Raw genomic sequence first — 21984 nt, 5'->3', positions numbered from 1 at the left:
AAAAATAACTGCTAACAGCTCCACTTTCCTCCCTAACTTTTTTTTAGTTATTAATGCCACATTATGATTTTAACATACTCGGCTTTAGGACTTCTGTATCAGCTTTCCTAACTTCTCTATGCAGAGATGAACTAGTTAATACCACCAGTGGTGAAAAGCAGGTGAAACTAATTTAAGGAAGTAAGTGGCAGAGCCAGCTTGCCTGGAGCTCTGTGTGATCTGACATGGAGGGATTTGGATAGCTAAGCTTACTTGCCTTCAAGGAATGGCTGTGACACTTTTTGTGTGCTTCTATTGTACCTGGCTGGCCTGCTCTTCTGCAGGCGGTTCAAGACTGGTGTATGATAGCCAAGCCTATAGTCAGCTACCACCCTTGCTCAAGGAGCTGTCAGAGCGCCCAGACTGGAAGAACGAAACACCAGGCCCTCAATCGGTAGCCATCAAATACATGAAAAGACTGTATAAAATGCTGGCCACCAAGGAAGGAGTTCCCAGGGCCCATAAGAGCACAGAATATAATACAGTCCGTCTATTTACACCAAGAACTGAGTGCAAAGTGGGACCAAGAGAAGATATAAAAAGTCAGTATCAAAAGTGTTAACAATCCACACCTTTTCCTAGTATTTCTTTCAGCAAATGACTTAAAAAGATTTGTACTTGTACCTTAAGCACAAAATAATATTAAATGACCATTTTTAAGTGTATGCCAAAAGGCAGTTCTAAACACAGTTAATCTGTTGGCACTTTATTGCAGTAGACTAAGAGCTGGTTGATTGCCCTGGGTTACTACACCACCTTATCATCCCAGTTATAAAATGGAAAAGTGTATCAAATGCTTACCATAATTTTCCTTTCCTGGTGCCGATCAATGGCTGCATACTGCCACGTGTATGCTGCCGTGTTGGCCCAAGGAAACTTGTATCAAATACCATAATTTTCCTTTCCTGGCACCAATCCATGACAGCATACATGTGGTAGTATGCTACCATGTTGGCGCCAGGAAAATCGCATTTGTGCCTGGGCATTAACCGCTTCATAATCAGACATGTTTATAGCCTTTAGAAGTAAAGTAATTTCGAGTAAATGCCTTACAGGAATGCACAACAAACTGAGAAGTGCATGTACTGACATAACTGGTCTTTAAAGTGAAGCCATCAGGAAAGAAATATAATGCTGTCAAACTTTGGAGTAAACATCCTTGTCCTCTTATTCATTGTTGAGCCACTAACCAGAAAAAAGCATGCAGCCAGTGAAGTCACACAATATCTGATATGCACATACTGGTCATGTGTCAGTACTTAACCGTGTAGTGAAGGTAGTAGAAGTATAGCCTCTCCTGAAATATGTGCCTTAAAAAAAAAAAATCATCATTTGTCCGCTCCCATATTGCTATCCTAGTTTATATTGTGAAAAAGTGGAGCAACTACCCCGTAGCAATGTGTTACAGAATGAACACCAAATATGTTAAAAGTGAACTACAATCTTTACATTTTTTGAATGTATTTGTATGTGTTGTTAGTTTGTAATTCTAGAATTACATGGACCAGCCATGTTGCTCATTTCATTTGCAGGGTCTTTCCTGCTTGTGAATTGCTCCCTTATTTTCATCACAAGTCTACCAGACCGACTTTGATTTAAAAACAAGTTTTGTTCTGTAGTTTCAAATAATGTGAAACACCCACAAGGCTTCTAGTAGCCAGAGAGCATGTGATTAAAACGAGCCATAGCTGGAGCAATTTTCTTTCCACAGGTCAGTGTTGATGGGGGAATCCCTCCCGTGAAACTATTGTATTCTCCTAGCAGGGGAGGTTGCCCCCACCGAGAGAACAGTGACTACTGCTAGCGGCTATAATAGCCGCTAGCAATAAACGCATGTAAAATCTGACAGGCTGGTTGTACCTAAGTTGATTGATCAATATGGGTATTCAGCCTGCCCATACATGGATTGAATCTTGGCCGGTCCCTGCTGAACCGGCCAAGGTTCGAATAGTCTATGGGCGGTTTTAGGGCCAGTGTACATCTTTGTGGTACATTTTAAGTGTGTTACCATTGAGCTCTATATAACATGTGTTTTGCTGAAAGCTCAGTAGAGATTCAACAAGCAGAATTATTTTTTTTTAAATGCACATATGTGAACAGGGCCTTAGGGGAACTTGGGGGAACTCCGTAACAGTGTGTTTTTTTTATTTATGGTCAGAGTTACTTTTTTTATTATACCCAGTAGAAATGGGATTTAGGCATCGTTCACATTTGAATTATTAGGGATTCAAATTGTAGCAAAGCGTTTGACACATGTCTGGGTGCCACCCCTGAATGGAACCCCAAACGTGTTGCGATTGTACTGCCAGACAGAATGCAGGTGTCAAATTTGCGTCTGGCTCAGGGCCAGTGGTGGCTAGTGTGTGTGTGTCTTTTTTTTTATGGGGGGGGCAGCAAACAACCCCCCCCCCCCCCGCGGCACCTCAAACCACCCCCACGCCCGTCTGCCGGGTCCACTGGCTCTTACCCCATCAGTGGTGGGGATCTGCGGGCACAAAGCGGCGGGGATTGGCGGGCACATCGGGCAGGGGACCAAGCTGCAGCGGGCATCTGGCAGCGCCTCTTGTGTCCTCTTCCCTACTGAGATCACGGCGGCTCCCGCCGCGTGTCTCCTCTCCGCATCCTAGGCGGGGAAGAGAAGCAGAAAGGCGATTCAGTGTTAGAAAAGCGAATATGCATTTGCTTTTCTAACACACCTGCTCTCCAAATCCACCCTATTTTGGAGCCTATTAGAGCCTATGGCTCTAATCAGGTGCTTCAAAAAATCACCCTGGCCGCTGTAATTCAGGCGCCCGGTGTCCTGAAAGGGCCTGGATGCATGAATAGGGAGTGGCCGTGGATAGATTAAAAGAAGTGTGGGGTTTTTTTTTTTTCACCTTTTATACTTGCCTAGGTCGATGCAGCATGGGTTCGATGTTCCATCTGTCCCCTGACATCTCTGAGACCTGATACCTGAGCCATTAAGCATCGCCGATGGATCTGTTCTCACAGATCCCTGAGAGGAGAGCTGCTGACTGTCAATCAGCAGCTCTCCTCTCTGCTCCTCCTCGCTCACTGGAGCGCTGAACTGTGGAGCGGCCGTCTTAGTCTCTCAGCAGCTTGCTGAGACAGGCAACAGTTCAGGCACCTGGCGGATCCAGACTTTATTGTCTTGATGACGCGGTGCCTGGACTGATTCCAGTGACGTCAGCAGAGAGTGGACTTCAGATCGCTCTCTGCTGAAAACGGGTTACAGGAGTGCTAAACGAATTGCACTCCTGTGACCCATAGGAGAAGCCAAGCCAAACAAGCTCAGGTTGGACTTCTCCTTTAAGGCTGGGTTCACACCTAATACCGATGCGGCTCCCAGTAGGGGTCCTATGCTTCCCTGTTCAGTTTCAGGTCCAATTTCAGCCCAAATTTTTGGCTTAATTCAGACCTGAAACGGACCAAAAAACGCACAGGGCTCCTGTGCTAATTCGCACTGGAGCCGCAGCGGAGATGTGTGAACCAGCTCTATAGAGAGCTGGTCAAAATCTCCTGCTATTGCAAATTGGGTGCGGGTAAACCGCATCCAATTCGCAATGGTGTGAACCCAGCCTCATGCTATGCATGAATCTATCCATTATCCATATAGGGGCGGTGCCCATGCGCACTAAGAGCCCTTTCACACTGGGGCGGGGGGCGGCGTCGGCAGTAAAACGCTGCTATTATTAGCGGCGTTTTACTGTCGGTATGCGGCTGCTAGCGGGGCAGTTTTACCCCCCGCTAGCGGCCGAGAAAGGGTTAAATACCACCGCAAAGCGCCTCTGCAGTATAGCCGCGCCGTCCCATTGATTTCAATGGGCAGGAGCAGTAAAGGAGCGGTATACACACCGCTCCTTCACCGCTCCGAAGATGCTGCTGGCAGGACTTTTTTTACCGTCCGGCCAGTGCATCGCTCCAGTGTGAAAGCCCTCGGGGCTTTCACACTGGAATGCAAGCAGCGGCACTTTCGGGTCGGTTTGCAGTCGCTATTATTAGCGCAATAGCGCCTGCAAACCGCCTCAGTGTGAAAGGGCTCTTAATGGACAGGCTGCCCCTGCTCAGGGCCAAAATTTGGTCCATAAGCTCCTTTGCTGTGATGCGTGGAAGTACATGTGATTCGCACTTTAAAAATTGTGAGCAGGAACCCATGTACCTGCTATGCGCTATATGAACGGGGACTTAATAATGCACACATCTTGCAGGCTGATTTATGTGAAGTTTGAATAGGGCCCACTTTAAATCTGAACCAAAGGCACTATACTTACTAGCCCTCTAATGGTCCAAGGTCAATGGAGGGGGGGGGGTCGTCGTCTTTGTCTCCTCGTCGGCATGTTCTCCATGGGTGCCCGTCTTTAGGCATCTACACTGTCTGGCGTGGGATGACAAAACACCTGTGCATGTGCAGGAGTCATTCATCCCAGCACACATGGACTATGCTGGTGATGTAAGCAGAGCTCAGCTCGGTTTACATGCGGCAGAAGACTGTGAGCACGCAGGTAGGTGTATTATTAATGTAGAAGAGGCATAGCATGTGTCTTCTGCAATAAATAGCCGGCCTACTCGCAAGTTTTTGGAAAATGCCTTTAGTTCTGCTTTAACTCTTTCATAGCTAAGGAGCATTGAAGCCAAGATACACAGGCCAAATTTAGCAGCATTAGCATGTATTGGTTAACTTTACTATAACTGTAATACCTAAATAGAATAGCTTTTTTTTTCTTCTGTACAATATTTTAATTTAAACCCTGCATTTTTTTTCATTTTTTTTATTACACAATTTTTAAAATCATATACATGCTAGGTATATAGGATTGTGTGTGTGTAAAATATATATATTACTGTAATATCCTTTTCCCCACTCTAAGCAGAAAATCCTTTTGGCTGTTTTTTAAAATGCAGGAGTAACTCATTGAGTGTTCTTATATCCTACTTTGCTGCTAAGGACTATGGCTGTGGCCATACATTATATCATTGTCTTATTCAAGTTTAGATTTACCTTCAACGATGTAGTGCAAGGGCCTGCCTGATTGCATACAAATTGGAAGTGTTTAGGTCTGACCTTTTTATATTATGTTTTTGGTAAATCTCATGACAAATTGTACAAGAAAACTGTATAATGTATAGTCAGCCCAAGTCTAGATCTGAAAAGTTACTGAGCTGTCCTGTCCCATCCCTCATCCACATATTTTTAAGGCCATGCGCAAAAGTGTCTTGTATGGCTGGAAAAGCTGAAGTGCCCATTTTGAAGGCTTATATGCAAGCTATTGGCCATAAAAAGGGTATAGGGGCCTGGGTACTGCCCTGGGGGACATGTATCGTTTAAATACAGTTTTATATATGATTTTAATGATACTTAAAGTAAAACCATAGAAAATGAAAAATTCCTTTAAATTTAGGGGCTGTCCCCTTAGTCTGCCTGTAAAGTGGCGCATCTATACCGTGTATAGAACCTGCTGCAGCAAAACTGACATTTATAAAGAAAAAAAGACACTTTAATTGCCGGAAATGCAATACAAAATGTAAAAAGAGTGGAGGTTACTCCCAATCCATACCAGGCCCTTCCAGGGTCTGGTATTGACTTTATGAGGAACCACACGCCAAAATTAAAAACCATACCAGACCCTTATTCGATCATGCAGCTCCTGAACAATACCAGGCCACATGCCCTCTGCCTCCTCCACCCCAAAGCACCTTGTCCCCATGATGGGAACAAGGGCCTCTTACCGACAATAAGGGGGGCCCCCGGATCCCGCCCCCCCAATGTGAATGAGTAATTCACCAAATAAAGTGTCAAATACAGGATGCAGTTTTTGACAATTCCTTTTGTTTTTTTTTATTCAATCTCCCCTGACATGGTAGATTCATTGTCAATCGTGACAACCCCCAGAACTTAAAAAAAAAATGCTTCACCCGCGACAAAATCTAACCGCCAAATGCCTGCTCCGTCGTTTGACAGTTCTTAAATGGGTAAGGGGCGGTGCATGCTGGGTTAGTGATGTCACAAGGGGGCAGTGCCACAAGGTGATATCACCAGATGGCCCCACCCCTTACCTATGCAAGCACTGGCAAATGGCAGAAATAGCCTTTGTCGTGGGCGGATAGTTTTCTTTTTCAGGTGTGGTGGGCGTTGTGATTGATAATGGATCTACATCGGGAACATTGTGTGGGTTTTTTTTTTGTTTTTTTTTGTTTTTTTTTTTTTTTTTTTTAATAAAGGAATTGTCTGGTCTTTATTTTTGACACTTTTTTTTGGTGAATGAGTAGGGGTACATTGTACTCATCCATGTGGGGGGGGCTGGGATCTGGTGGGATTTCGATAAACCCCCTGCCCGCATACCCCCACTGCCCAGGGTTGCCAGGAAGCGGCCCCTGTCCCACCGTCATGGGGACAAGGTGCTTTGGGGTGGGGAGCCCTAAGCACCCCCCCATATTGCAGGCATGTGGCCTAGTATGGTTTGGGGGGGTGCTCACTTTTCCCCCCTCCCTTTTTGTCCTGCCAGGCTGCATGCTCTGATAAGGGTCTAGTATGGACTTTGGGGGGGACCCCACGCCGTTTTTTTTTTTTTGTTTGTTTTTTTGGGGGGGGGTTTCATTCAGCTATTAGCGGGGGGAAGCCCATTGACAGCTGATGACTCACCCATTAAGGATGCAGCAGACAGCTTTCTGGCCTGTTCCTTAACCAGCTATGCAGCACGCAGTGCATTGTGGGGCGCTCAGCGGGTGACCCTCCTGCCATGTGCCCTGCAAACTTGGGTGTTCGCAAAACAGGAGATGTTCGGGCCAAACTTTTGCTCAGCTCAAAGGGTTTGCCCAACTCCAGTTAGAAATGTAACATTTTTATTTCCAATTGACTGTCTATAGAAACTTTTACACCAACACATTATGCTGTTTGGTAATTTTGAAATGCTAATTGTGCCACCTTTTCTGTCCTTAATAGATGTGAAAACCCTGGACTTGTTGTTCAATATTGACAGTGTGTCTACATTGGAGCAACATCTTCGCTCTGTCTTGGTTTATTCTGTAAGTAAACAATATTCCTCTTCAAATCTCTCCTGCACCTGTAGCCTGGAGTTTGTGGATCAAGAGACTGAAAGCCCCGTCTGTCCTAGACTTCTGTATACATCTGAATTTCAACTGCAGAGAAAGCAAAGGTGGATTGAGATTAATGTAACCTCTTTTCTTCAACCGTTTGTCACAAATCGGCAAAACATTCACCTGTTGTTTAATCTGACATGTATGAGGAACAAGGTTCACTACAGTTTTGGAATAGGGGAACCGTTAAGAAAAGCAAGGTCTCCTCCATGTTTGCTTCTTTATTTAAATGACACCAGAAGTTTGGCATACCACTGGAAAAAGCTACATATAGGTCCTCCCAGCTGGCATCAGAGTGGGCAAGTAATTTCATATCTCAGTGATTTAGTGGAAAACCTCCAAATTCAAAAAGCCCCTCGCCAACGAAGAGGCCAAGACATGGAAGTGAGCAGTCCAACTGAGTCAATTGCATTTAATTTCAGTGAGCTAGCCAAACAATTTGTGCATCATCAAAATGAGTGTGAGCTTCATCGATTTCGACTCAGTTTCAGCCAACTAAACTGGGACAAATGGATCTTGGCACCAAACCGATATAGCCCAGATTACTGCAAAGGAATATGCCCTAGGATTGTTGGCCACAGGTATGGTTCTCCAGTACATACTATGGTTCAAAATATAATCTATGAAAAACTGGACTCTTCTATACCCCGGCCTTCTTGCGTCCCATCTGAATACCGACCCATGAGTGTTCTCATCGTTGAACCTGATAAATCTATAGCATATAAAGAGTATCAAGATATGATTGCAACCAAATGTACCTGCCGTTAGCCTTGCTTTGCATAATCTTGATCTGTGTGACCAGCCATAAGCAGTCCATGCTAATAGGTTGTATGGTGACATAATGGTAGCAAAGTTTAATGACAAATAGAACTGTAGAATTTCATCCACCCACATCCAAAAGCTTGTATTTTGTGTTATATTAAGAAAGTTTGCCAATTATTACTTTTCTTTTTTCCAATTCTATTTGCTTCTGGTTTTATGGTAAAGGTACATTTAAATTCACATGAAAAAATCCTCCATCCAACCTGAAAGAAAACGGCTTTACAAAGAAAAATCTGAACTTGTTGTTTGAGCTTTAGCTTGCATAAAAAGTGGGTACACTAAACTTTTGACAAAGCATTTGCAAAGCTCTATTTTGAAGCAAATTTCTTGAAGTATTTGAACGCACCCCCAGCATCAATTTGAGTAAAATCTGCATAGACCTGGGTGGGCTGGCTATAACTTGCTGCTAGTGGGCTTCATCAGGCAATCTAGATAGTTTAGCACTAGTTGAAAGCCTGTTGAAGCCTCCTAGCAGCTTGTTTTAAGTGACATCCAGTGACCTGCATTGAGAGCAGTGTTGGACATCTCCAAATTGGGGCCACAGACCTCTCAAAATTGGCTAAAAGCTTTAAAGATGTTTTGTCAAAACTTAATCTACACATTGGGGTTGATTTACTAAAACTGGAGAGTGCAAAATCTGGTGCAGCTCTGCATAGAAACCAATCAGCTTCCATGTTTTTGTGTCAAAACTTAATTGAACAAGCTAAAGTTAGAAACTGATTGGCTACCATGCACAACTGCCCCAGATTTTGCACTCTCCAGTTTTATATAAATCAACCCCATTGCACTTAACAGGGGCTGAAGCCTGTGTGTACAAGGCCTAGGGCCCAAATGCAACAATAGGGTCAAACAAAAAAAATCTATGCTTCTTGCTTATAGATATTTTAATGATGCTGTGTTTAAATATCTAAAGGACTCTAGATGCCATGAAGGAGGTTTTAAGATTACCTGCGTCGCTTTTAAATGGCCTATGTTCTTTTAAAGAACAGGTCAAATGGTTGTCTCGGAGACAACCGCCCTTCTTCACTTGTGGAATCTGAGCAAAAGTTGTCTAAAACTGCAGACAACTTCCTTTTATGCAACACAGTGAAAATGTTCTTAGGTGAACTGTAACTAGTGATATCTAGCAGGTTTTTGCAGAAATCTATGCAAAAACATTTTGAGCTACAATGTTGCAAGCAAAGTGCTAGTACTTAGCATTTGAACTTGGCAAATATTTGTAAATGTATATTTTAACACAACTTCTTTTTGGATAGAAGAGGCAGTACTGCTACACTTGGGTCACATTTTATAAAGCAGAAAATGTGACATTTGCCAAATGTTCATTGGTGAATCACTTACTGCACATTAAAACATTCACCTGCAGTGAAGGATTTTGTTACATTCACTGCGTTCTAAATAAGCCCATTGGACTTGACGTTAAACGTTGTGTTTGTAGGGAGCAGTATTGCTTATGCTATGTGATAGTACTGCTTTACTTTTCTCAGCATAGCAGGCTCCCTTGCTGTATATAGAATATCTAAATATTGGAGCTCTTGCTGTGTTTGCTGTATTTGTAGAGTAGTATTGCTACTGCCATAGAATATCTGAAAATTAGAGCTCTTATCTTGTGTAGCTCATTTTAACATCTCCCTTTAGGTATACTTTTTCATGTTGTCTTACTTTTTGAGGTTCCCCTTACATTAGCAAGTGGGCCTTCAATAAAAGGTAACATTAGGTGGGTTTATATAATACTAACACTTTCTAAATTATTATTAGGGAGGGAGGGGGAACTTTTCTGTTAGCACAGCAATTTGACACTCTTAAATGTCTTGTTTCAGAAGAAGCGGCTGTAAAAACACAACTACATTTTATTAAGTAGTCAGCGCTATGGTTATCAATGATGCAATGCACTGTATTTTTCCTAATGAATATGTTGGCTGCCACTGTATTTGCAATTAAATGAAAAATGCAATGTCGTGTCCCTCGTTATTTCAAATGGTCCTTTTTCTGTTTTTGCATGCATGTGCCTTTATATACCCCTTCTGGAGATGGGGGGGGAATATTAAAGGGTATCAAAGTAAAATGAGATCAATGACTGACCTGGTAATGCTGAACAAGATTCTCCACATTTGCCTGTATGTTGTGATCAAGCTAGATGTAACTGAGTGTTCAAAAGTTTTTGAAATCACAAACCAATGTTTTTGAAAGCACTGATATTTTTATTTATTTTTATTTTTTTTAAGCAACATGTGTTTTTTTCCAAAAGCAACAAATTTTGCAGATGGATATGATTTTAAGAAAATCTGATTTTATAATTTATCTATATACAGGTGGTCCCCTGGTTATAAATGGAGGGAGAAAACAGGAAGTGCTAGGAAATCTACCCCTAGGAAGGGAAATTCACTCCTGTAAGTTATGGGAAAAAGGTGTTTCCACAACAAACCAAAATTTTCAAAATCCAATTATCATTGGGACAGAAAGTGAGATGAAAACTTCTGAACAGGGGCACAGACAGCAAAACAAACATTACAGGGATGTTAACCCTTATGCTATCCAAAAGGCTTGAAAATTTTCTTTTTTTTTAGCTGGAGCTACACTTAAAAGTACCTGTTCCAACTTACAGATTCAACTTAAGAACAAACCTACAGACCCCAGCTTGTTTGTAACACGGGGACTGCCTGTATACCAAACTGCAAAGCCCCATTTTTCACACCTATTTCTCTAATGCACTAAAGGTAAACTTTTAAACTCAACATGTTACAATTTGACTATACAGTCGTTGGTAGATCTGTCAACAACTATGTAGTGCAAAGACCTGCCTACTTGGATACTAATCAATTGGATCATTTTAGTTCATCTAAAATTGTGCAAAGATTATGTGGTCAGATTACAGCATGTTTGGTTTCAATGGTTTAGCTCATGCTTGAAAGACAACTTAAGAAAAAAATAAGGAATTGCGCTAATACCTGTGTAACATAACATAAATCTACAGTGAAAGAAGATTTACATAATGAATATAAATATAAATGTAACTAAAATAAATGTGCAAAACATTTGATAGTGAAAAAAAGTCCCATCAAGTGAAACATCAATAAGATGTCCTTGTGACTCCAAATCACCAGCAGAAAAAACAAAAGTCCAAGTGATGATTAATATTAATCCGTGACAGCAAGGGAGGGTCCACCACCAGAAATGGAAGGGGTTGCTCCTTACCAGATGGTCATGACCCCCCACCACAGAGGATCACAGCAAGCAGAAATCTTTATAAGCCAGAAAATGGGAACTGCCAGCGGTGTCCACCAGAGGTCATCTCATCATCAGCCACACCAACGAACCCATGGCAAAGGTACCATAAAATATATAAAGGGAGCTCACATAGTGTAAAACCGACAAGATTTATTTGAATATAAAATACAAAATGCACACTTACAAAGCGTGATAAATAAAACAGCCTTAAGTCCGGCTCCGTGGCCACCGGAGCTCGGACAAACCCGTCCTGCTGGAATACGACTTGTTTGGGGGTGACGTCAGCGCGTCGTCTGGCTCCGCCCTATGCATTTCGTGACATCATCACGTCTTCCAGGGGCACTTTATGGTACCTTTGCCATGGGTTCGTTGGTGTGGCTGATGATGAGATGACCTCTGGTGGACACCGCTGGCAGTTCCCATTTTCTGGCTTATAAAGATTTCTGCTTGCTGTGATCCTCTGTGGTGGGGGGGGGTCATGGCCATCTGGTAAGGAGCAACCCCTTCCATTTCTGGTGGTGGACCCTCCCTTGCTGTCACGGATTAATATTAATCATCACTTGGACTTTTGTTTTTTCTGCTGGTGATTTGGAGTCACTAGGACATCTTATTGATGTTTCACTTGATGGGACTTTTTTTCACTATCAAATGTTTTGCACATTTATTTTAGTTACATTTATATTTATATTCATTATGTAAATCTTCTTTCACTGTAGATTTATGTTATGTTACACAGGTATTAGCGCAATTCCTTATTTCCCTTATCGTCTTTCAGGACAGCACTTGAGAGAGTGACTCCTCCCCTTGCCAACAGGAAACACCTCTTCCACCAAACTTTAAAAGGAGGCTCCTTTCCACACATTGTCAGTTTTTGTGTTTCCTCCGGAGGGAACACTTCGTGGGGAAGTCAGGGCTCTCAGGTGCTGTCCTGGGAGCTCAGGTTTCCTGGTTTTTTTCATCAAACACCTTTTACCTCATGAGAGCTGTTCCTCCCATTCCACAGCTGAGGTGAAGTGCTGCTGGCTGGGCTCCCTCTCCCTCTTCATATGGGCTCAGGGTGAGTCCGACTGTCGTGGGCATCGCTCCTAGGCGGCGGCAAGACAGGCGGTGGCCGTTTACTATATTTTTTTCTCAGGTCCACCGCCTGTTGCTCATTGCACCGCCGCCATATTGGGGATGGCAGCGGGGCTCCATCCGCCGGAAGTGAGGCATCCGGAGGGGGCGGCGCCCACGGAACAGGCGTGCGGCGTCATTTCCGCCGGAAATCGCAGAGGGAAAGGGGAGGAACGGGGCTGGTGCTTATTTAGCAGTTCTGGTCCGGCGCACTGGCGCTATTGGAGTCCGGAACCGGCGTTTAGCCACACAAACACAGCAAGCGCTCCTCGATGGAATCGATGGCGGCAGCGAGTGGGACAGGCACAGGCACCAGCAAGGCCCAGGTAAGGTGCAGTTGTATACTGTCTTCCCTGTACTGTGGGGTCTCTCTCTCTCTCTCTATCCCCCCCCCCCCCGGTGGCAGGGGCCTGTCTGGGCACATAAAGCAGTTAGCTCTTACTGTGCACCTGTGGTGAGCATCCTTGGGTATAGGACAGGTTGTCTCACTGGGATGGTTTCTTCTTTTGTCTCATGGCAGGCCAAGAGCTCTGATCCAGTGGCAAAAAGAAAATGTCCTTCATGTAAATCCAAGCTACCTGAAGGATGGAAGAAGACGTTATGTCAAGCTTGTATTGATTTGCTAGTTAAAGAAGAAGCTTCTTCCGCTTGCAGCGACTTGATTGCATCAGTTAAAAAGGAACTTGATGCGACTATTCAATCATTTCGCTCTTCCCTAGCAAACCCATCCCTGAGTCAGCCTACTACCTCACAGTCCTCCCAAGGCTCACTTATAGTCCCGGTGATGGAGACTGAGGCATCTCCTACCCCAGAGGGACATTCCCCCTCTCAATCTGAGGATTCTGATGAGGGTGAGGAAGGAGAAAATTTACCTTCAAGATTTAAATTGTCTTTAGAACAGGTAGATGGCCTGTTAAAAGCAATCTATACCACACTGGGTCTGGAGGAGGAAAGAAAGGAGTTATCTCTGCATGATAAAATGTATGCAGGGCTTAGCGAGCACAAAAATCGCAATTTCCCAGTACACTCTGTTATTTCTGAAGCTATTAAGAAAGAGTGGGCAGAGCCAGAGAGAAAGCCTTTCTTTCCCAAAGCCTTAAAAAGGCGTTTCCCTTTTGATGAAGATCCAGCGGCGGTTTGGAACAAAAACCCCAAACTAGATGCCGCGTTTTCACAGGTCTCGAGGTCTACAGATTTGGCATTCGAGGACATGGGGGTGTTGAGAGATCCCATGGATAAAAGGATGGACCAGCTACTAAAGAGGGCTTGGCAATCCATCATGGGAAATCTTAAACCTACTATGGCAACTACAGTGGTATCCAGAAATATGGAGTTCTGGTTAGAGCAACTTAAGGCCCATATCTCAGCAGACTCACCAAAACAAGAAATTTTGGATTCATTTTCAACTCTGTCTGCCGCTGTCGCATTTATATCGGATGCTTCAGCGGAATCAATTAAAATGACAGCTAGATCTGCTGCCCTAGCCAACTCAGCCAGAAGGGCTCTGTGGTTGAAAACTTGGCCGGGGGACGCGGCATCCAAAAACAAGCTGTGTGGGATACCGTTCCTGGGTGACTTGCTTTTTGGACCTGATTTAGATGCGGTTCTAGATAGAACTGCTGATAAAAAGAAGTCTTTTCCCATCAAAAAGAAAAAGCAGCCAGTTAAACGGTTTTTTCGTTCCCAAAGGGCTCAAGAACAAACCAAACCCCAGGAGAAAAGAAAAAATTGGGCATTGCAGAAGGGTAAAGGCAAAGGAAATGTCCTTTTCCATCCTCCTGCAGCCTCCGGTAAAGCACAATGACTTGTGCGTACCAGTGGGGGGAAGGCTTCAAAGTTTCCTTCCCCTTTGGGCCAGCATGACAGAAAGTCTATATATTTTGGACATGCTGTCCCAAGGTTACAGGATAGAGTTTTCGGATCGCCCGCCAGAAAGATTCTTTGTAACAAACCTACCAAGGGATCTAACAAAGGCTCTGGCCATGAAGAACCTTTTAAAGGATCTGAGGCACCAGAGGGTAGTGATACCAGTATCCCCAGAAGAACAGGGTCAGGGTTTCTATTCACACATCTTTCTGATAAGAAAACCATCCGGAAACTTCCGTCTTATCCTCAACCTAAAACCCCTGAACAAGTCAGTCCTATACAAAAAGTTTTGTATGGACTCAATTTTCACGGTCAGAAACAGTCTGACAAAAGATTGTTTTATGGCATCAATCGATCTGAGGGATGCTTATCTTCATATTCCTGTAGCACCTCAGTCCCAGAAGTTCCTGAGGTTTGCGGTGAATATGGGCAAGGAGATTATACATCTTCAGTTCAGGGCCCTTCCCTTCGGCCTGTCGTCAGCTCCTCGTATTTTTACGAAGATAATGGCGGAAGCTCTCGCCCCTCTTCGACTCCAGGGGATTGCGGTAATTCCATATCTGGACGACCTCCTCTTTTTTGCCCCATCCAGGGAAAAGTTGCAGGAGGATTTGAACAAATCCCGCAGTCATTTGGAGTCACTAGGGTGGATAGTGAATGTTCAAAAATCAAATTTCATCCCAGCTCAGCAAGTACTGTTTCTGGGTTATTTGATAGATTCAGTGGAGCAAAAGATTTTTCTCCCAGAAGAGAAAAAGATCAAGGTCCAAAGGGTAATAACGGCACTACAAACAAATCAACTGATTTCAGTCCGAAAGGTTATGTCGGCTCTGGGGACATTAACCTCTTCAATGCCAGCCATCCAATGGGCAAGGCTGCATTTCAGGACTCTCCAGAGGTTCCTTCTAAGGACATGGAACCACAGGACGGAGAGTTTGGATACAAAAGTAAAGATTCCCACCAGAGTCAAACGTTCACTTTGGTGGTGGAAAAGTCAGGTGGTACTGCAAAGAGGTCTTCTTTGGTCTTTTCCGACCGGGAAAGTGGTCACAACAGACGCCAGTTTGCAGGGATGGGGGGCCCACATGGGTCAAGCCTTAGCGCAGGGAACATGGTCCCAGTTCGAGGCCCAAAGATCCTCAAATTGGAGAGAGCTGAAGGCAGTTGCCCTAGCATTAGCTTTCTTCTCTCAAAACCTCATAGGTTGCCATGTCCAGATTTTGTCGGACAATGCCACGGCCATAGCCTACCTGAACAAACAGGGAGGCACAAGAAGCAGGGCCCTTCACTTACTGTCAGTAGAGATTCTGGAGTGGGCGGAGAACCACTTACTATCTCTATCCGCAGTCCATCTAAAAGGCACATTGAACGAAGTAGCGGATTATCTGAGCCGACAAAAAGTTCAGGAATCAGAGTGGAGTCTGAACAGGAAGGTGTTTGCATTAATCACCAGTGTTTGGGGCCTTCCGCAGGTAGATCTGTTTGCTTCAAAACAAAACACGCAGCTCCCGAATTTTTTCTCCCTTCAGAGAGACATTTGCTCTCAGGGGATAGATGCTCTGGCACATCCGTGGGATTTTCACCTGGGGTATGCTTTTCCTCCATTTCGATTAATCCCTCTAGTGTTGAGGAAAATACTGAAAGAGAGAGTATCAATCATTTTGATTACTCCATATTGGCCAAAGAGAGCTTGGTTTTCCACGATTCTGCAGTTGGCAATCAAACCATGTTGGCATCTCCCGCTCAGTCAGGATCTGTTGATTCAGGGGCCAGTGCTTCATCCAGGGGTAGACAGGTTAAAGCTCACTGCCTGGTATCTGAGGAGCAATTAATGAGAAGGAAAGGCTTTTCAGAACGTTTAACTGCTACGTTGCTTTCCAGTAGGAAAAAGGTAACCAGGGATATTTACGCCAAAGTATGGAAAGTATATGTTTCTTTCTGTCATTCCGAACATAGGGGGGTTAAAGACCTAGTTTCAGTGCTGGAATTTTTGCAAAAGGGTGCAGACAAGAATCTGGCGGTCAGCACTCTTAAGGTGCAGGTGGCTGCCTTGGGAGTTTATCTGGAGAGATCCTTATCTTCAGAAACTCTGATCATGAGATTTTTCAAAGCACTTTCCAGGTCGAGACCGGTACCGGTGAAGCATTTCCCAAATTGGGATCTCTCGGTGGTTCTGCAGGCTCTGGCAAAAGAACCATTTGAGCCTTTACAGGCCATATCCCTAAAGAATTTAACTTTGAAGACTATTTTTCTGGTCGCAATTACTTCAGCAAGAAGGATTAGTGAACTGCACGCCCTATCAGTAAAAGAGCCTTTTTTGTCAGTTTTTCCTGATAGAGTTGTCCTTAAAGTAGATCCGGGGTTTTTGCCAAAAGTGGCAAGCTTTAGTAACAGGTCTCAAGAGATTACTCTACCAACCTTTTCTGCTAACCCTTCGGGTGCAAAGGAAGAGCAGTTTCACAATTTAGACGTAAGACGTATCCTATTACAGTATTTGGAAGTAACAGGAGGGTTTAGAGTTTCAGATTCATTATTTGTTCTTTTCTCTGGAAACAAGAAAGGCCAACAAGCATCAAAAGCATCATTGGCTAGATGGCTTAAGACAGCTATTTCTGTAGCCTATTCTCAAATGGGTTTATCTTCCCCGCTGGGAATTAGGGCTCATTCAAAAAGAGCCCAGGCCACTACATGGGCAGAAAGAGCTGGTGCCACCCCAGATCAGATTTGTAAGGCGGCTACGTGGTCAAGCTACTTAACGTTTGTCCGTCATTACAGACTGGATCTCCTATCAGCAGGTGATCAGGCTTTTGGCAGAAAGGTTCTGCAGGCTGTGGTCCCTCCCTAGGGGGGTAAGTCTCTATTATCCTCTCAAGTGCTGTCCTGAAAGACGATAAGGGAAAATTCAAGTTAGACTTACCGGTAACTTGTTTTCCTTGAGTCTTTCAGGACAGCAGCATCCCGCCCTATTGTTTTTTCATATATATACTGTGACTAATCATATCTCGATTATGTGTTCCAGTTTGGGGCCGGAGGTTCTCTACTACTACTGACAATGTGTGGAAAGGAGCCTCCTTTTAAAGTTTGGTGGAAGAGGTGTTTCCTGTTGGCAAGGGGAGGAGTCACTCTCTCAAGTGCTGTCCTGAAAGACTCAAGGAAAACAAGTTACCGGTAAGTCTAACTTGAATTTTTTTTCTTATGTTTATCCACAATTGATGTTTTTTGTGGGGATTGCAGCTTTTCACATTAACTGAACATTCACTTGGTTTTTAGCGCAGTTTTTTTTCCCAATTTTCTATATTTACTTTGAAAGACAACTTGTCAATGCTTCCCCTCAACTCTGTGGGGTTGATTTTACTAAATATGGCGTGTGCAGAATCTGGTGTAGCTCTGCATAGAAACTAATCCACTTCCACATTTGTTTTGTCAAAGCTTAATTGAAGAAGTTGACGTTAGAAGCTGATTGGCTACCATGCACAGATGCACCAGATTTTGCACTCTCCAATTTTAGCAAATCAACCCCTGTTGTACTCCATTCACATCTATGAAGTTTGTTTTTAAGCATTTCTGCATTGCTTTTTGCGTATAATTTTTTTTTTTTTTTTTTTTTACTGCAACTTTGCCATGATTTGCGTTTTTAAATGAATGAAACCTTACACACTAAGTAAAATGCTTACCTCCAACCTGCCTCGCACAAAAAAAGTCCCAGCTGGACCTAGCAGGTACTGTGTACATGTATTGCAGCCTCATTTTTTTTTTCCTTTTTGGCTGGTTCCTGTTTGGGCAGCTGTAGTTCTAGAGAAGTAAATTCAAATACTTTACTTTTTATGAAGGCCAACTCTAGAACAAATACAATAAAGCTGCAATTGAGCTTTAAAGCCAAACTCTGGGGAAACTTGAAAAATTCTCACTTGCAGTCAGGTTGCTTACACTGCAAGGGTTAACTGCTCATTAAGGTCTAGGAGACGCAGAAAAGATTTACTTAACCGTTCTGCTCCAAACTGCTATACAGCTCCCCATACCATCTCCTCTCCAATGCTCCAGTTGTATAAGGTCCAGATATCCTCAAGGCAAATGCAATGGGTTTGACTGGAGTATGGGGGAGCAGGGGTTCAGATAAGTAAATTTGATTTTTATTCTCCTCTAGAATAAATGAGCAGTCAACCCTTGCAGTGTAGGCAAAGCCCCCATGCGAGGTAACATTTTCAAACCACCTGGAGTTGTTTTTTTTTTTTTTTTCCTTAAGAAAACACTGCAAAATGTTGTATTGGTCATTAAAAGCCTAGGTCTTGGGTCATGTGATCTGTTAAAGGGGAGGTTCAATATGACTGGTGACCCAATCTAACTGCTAATGATTCAGCATTCAGAATCCTACAGGGTTCCTAAGTATAGTCTTGGAGGGAACCTGATGCAGCATTTTCCCAAGACAGGCTATTCAGCCCTTGAAATACTTTGTTTATCCATTCCAGTAAAACTGTAATACCCCGTACACACGGTCGGATTTTCCAACGGAAAATGTGTGATAGGACCTTGTTGTCGGAAATTCCGACCGTGTGTAGGTTCCATCACACATTTTCGGAATTTCCGACACACAAAGTTTGAGAGCTTGCTATAAAATTTTCCGCCAACAAAATCTGTTGTCGGAATTTCCGATCGTGTGTACACAAATCTGACGCACAAAGTGCCACGCATGCTCAGAATAAATAAAGAGATTAAAGCTATTGGCTACTGCCCTGTTTTATAGTCACCACGTTCAGAATGATCGGATTTTCCGACAACTTTGTGTGACCGTGTGTATGCAAGACAAGTTTGAGCCAACATCTGTCGGGGAAAAAAATGCTAGGATTTTGTTGTCGGAATGTCCGACTGTGTGTACGGGGCATTAGACTGCTTCACACTAGAATGCGGTGCAGGAAAGGAAAATTCCGTGCACATTTCCTGCAATGCATGTGATAGTGCTGCCCTTGTGAGATGCACATGGGTGCCATTAATTTTAATGGCACCTCAAGTGCATCTCAAAAATGCAGCGTGTTTATGGCCACCAAACTGAATGGTACTACAGTACTCTACCTGTCAATTTGCAAATGTAGTGTTTGCATTACTTTTTCTATGTTCCTATGCATTTTGACAGCCCATTCAAATGAATGGGCTGTCAAAATAGGAACATATGTGTTCAAGTGTGAACTGGCTCTTAAAGCATAACTAAAAGAAGAACTTTATTTTTTTGGTTTTGGGAAGAGTGAGGCTAGGTTCACACTGTCGAATGCAGCACCTCACAGCAGGAGTCCAGTGCGTCTCCATTCACCATTTCAGGTCCAATGTCAGCCTTTTTGGCTGAATTCAGACCTGAAACAGACCAAAAGACGCACAGGGACTGGAGCCGCTGAGGATATGTGAGAGCCGGTCACAATCTCCTGCTATGAAAATTGGATGCGGAGAAACCCCCATCCAATTCACAATAATGTGAACCCAGCTTGAGGGAATACCTGTTGGGTTTTCATTGCTGTTTATGCTCCTGTTATGAAGATTTGATCTCTTGTCATGTTTAATGTTGGCATCGAAAGAATATTCCAAATTTTGAGTTGTCCCCAGAATAGTAATAGAAGGGAAACCTTTTAAGGGGGAATACGTAATCTGGTAACAATTTAAGAATTCCCTTACTATGGATGTATTTTCTGTTAAGGGAGATCTCCCCAATGGGACACAGATGGCAAAAAACCCCTAACGGAGGTTATAACCCTCCCTTATCTTACTAAAAACACACTCTTTGCAATGACGTACATTAGACCTAACAAGAAAGAAATGTATAGGAAAATGCGATAGAAGAATTTGGGCCTATCTATAAGCTCCTATAACGCAACTTCATAGCCTTCTATATATCTGTTCTTTCCCTTAACAAGAATTAGTCGTGCAGGTTTGTAAAAAAAAAAAAACACCAAAGAATAATGCTCCATTTGTACATGTGAGTATTGGCTGCAGGAATCACCTCAGGTAGTTGCTGGCTGTGTGAACAGTCCTAAATATCAGGCTGTTAATACATTGTTTGGGATCAGCAGCCACAGCTGATCGTGCCCATCCGCTGATTCCAGTGCCAGGAATCTGCAGCATGTATGTAATTGCCTTTACAAATGGAGCCACTTCACTCCCCCTTATCAATACTGCAACTTTGTTTTTCCACTATTGGGTCTGGGTCATACACTTGAAAAGTGACACCTTTTTGACAATGCTTTGGCCACTATGTTGTGACTATTTTAGTAACAATGTAATGCTGGAGGCAGCTAGGGCTCTAGTTTATACATTGATCAGCCATAACATTATGACCACCCACCATGGCCTGTCAAGGCATGCTGTGGTATCTGGCACCAAGCCATCAATAACCGAACCTTTAAGTCCTGTAGGTTGTGAGGTGAGGCCTCCGTGGATTGGGCTTGATTTTCCAGCACATCCCACAGATGCTCGATTGGATTGAAATCTGGAGGCTAAAGGCCTGTACACACGATACGAAAAATGGATTAAAAAATTTGTACGACGAGCTGTCTGACAATTTTCGGATCGTTGGTACGGTGCTTACGACAGCCGATTTTTGCTTTTTCATCAGGCAAAAGCTGGATGTGCAGACTATAAAAATTTTGGCAGATATGAACTCCACGTCCAATTTTCATTCCAATAGTACGGTTTTTGTACGAAAAAAATCGTAAGAGCAAGGCTATGCATGCTCAGAAACGAAAGAATACATACAAAACTATTCCGCACATTACATCACTTCTGACGTTGTATTCGGTCTTTGGAAATTTTTTGTATTGTGAGTAACCTCTTCACTTTCGACATGAGACTAGCATGCCACAAAAAAGGGACGTTCGGTCGTCTGAAAATCTAAGCCTATGTACGAGGCTTTAATCTAAGTCCCCATACACACTATTAGATTTTCTGCAGATTTTTGTCTTCAGATTTACCAAAACCATGTAGTACAAGGGCCTGCCTGATTGCATACAAATTGAAACTCTTAAAGGGGTTGTAAAGGTTTGTGTTTTTTTTTCACCTTAATGCATCCTATGCATTAAGGTGAAAAAACATCTGGCAGTCATCGCCCCCCCCCCCCCCCCCCATTTTACTTACCTGAACCCCTTCATCCAGTTGGCGGGGATGTGCTATCTTTCTCTCCACGGGCTCCCGGCTCTTGATTGGATAGATTGATAGCGCAGCCATTGGCTCCCGCTGCTGTCAGTCAAATCCTGTGACGCACGGGGCCGAGTCCAGCATTTGCACCTATGGACACAAAATGCTGGACTCGGGAACGCGCCCGCAAGGTAACCCCCTCGGACCCCAGGAGAGCAGGTTCAGGGCCACTTTGTGCAAAATGAGCTGCACAGTGGAGGTATGACATGTTTGTTATTTAACCACCTCAATACAGTGCATTTTCACCCCCTTTCAACTTCCAGCGCTGTCGCACTTTGACAATTGCGCGGTCATACAACACTGTACCCAGATGAAATTGTTATCATTTTTTCCCCACAAATAGAGCTTTCTTTTGGCGGTATTTGATCACCTCTGCGGTTTTTATTTTTTGCGCTATAAATAAAAGAGCGACAAGTTTGAAAAAAAAAAACACAATATTTTTTACTCTTTGCGATAATAAATATCCAATTTTTTTTTCTTTAAAACTAATTTTTTCCTCAGTTTAGGCCGATGTATTCGACGTATTCTTCTACATATTTTTGGTAAAAATAAAATTGCAATAAGCGTATATTGATTGGTTTGCGCAAAAGTTATAGCGTCTACAAAATAGGGGATAGATTTATAACATATTTATTTATTTTTTACTAG

At 43.3% G+C, this 21984-nt stretch overlaps 1 protein-coding gene across 1 annotated transcript; it reads left to right on the top strand.

Moving 5' to 3' along the window:
- Positions 1-265: 265 nt before the first annotated feature.
- GDF9 (growth differentiation factor 9) lies at positions 266-7902 on the top strand. The gene is made up of 2 exons (XM_073624053.1): positions 266-581; positions 6980-7902. The coding sequence occupies exons 1-2, from the start codon at positions 266-268 to the stop codon at positions 7900-7902; spliced, it is 1239 nt and encodes a 412-aa protein (XP_073480154.1).
- The last annotated feature ends 14082 nt before the right edge of the window (positions 7903-21984 follow it).

Source organism: Aquarana catesbeiana, linkage group LG03 (genome assembly GCF_042186555.1).
Source record: "Aquarana catesbeiana isolate 2022-GZ linkage group LG03, ASM4218655v1, whole genome shotgun sequence".
Classification (NCBI taxonomy): Eukaryota; Metazoa; Chordata; class Amphibia; order Anura; family Ranidae; genus Aquarana; species Aquarana catesbeiana.
This window is presented reverse-complemented; position numbering and strand designations above follow the sequence as displayed.

Excerpts from the sequence above, each read along its gene's own strand:
- GDF9 (XM_073624053.1), top strand. The coding sequence starts at position 266 with ATGGCTGTGACACTTTTTGTGTGCTTCTATTGTACCTGGCTGGCCTGC. Across the intron at positions 582-6,979 it reads ACCAAGAGAAGATATAAAAA|ATGTGAAAACCCTGGACTTG; the intron begins GTCAGTATCAAA and ends TGTCCTTAATAG.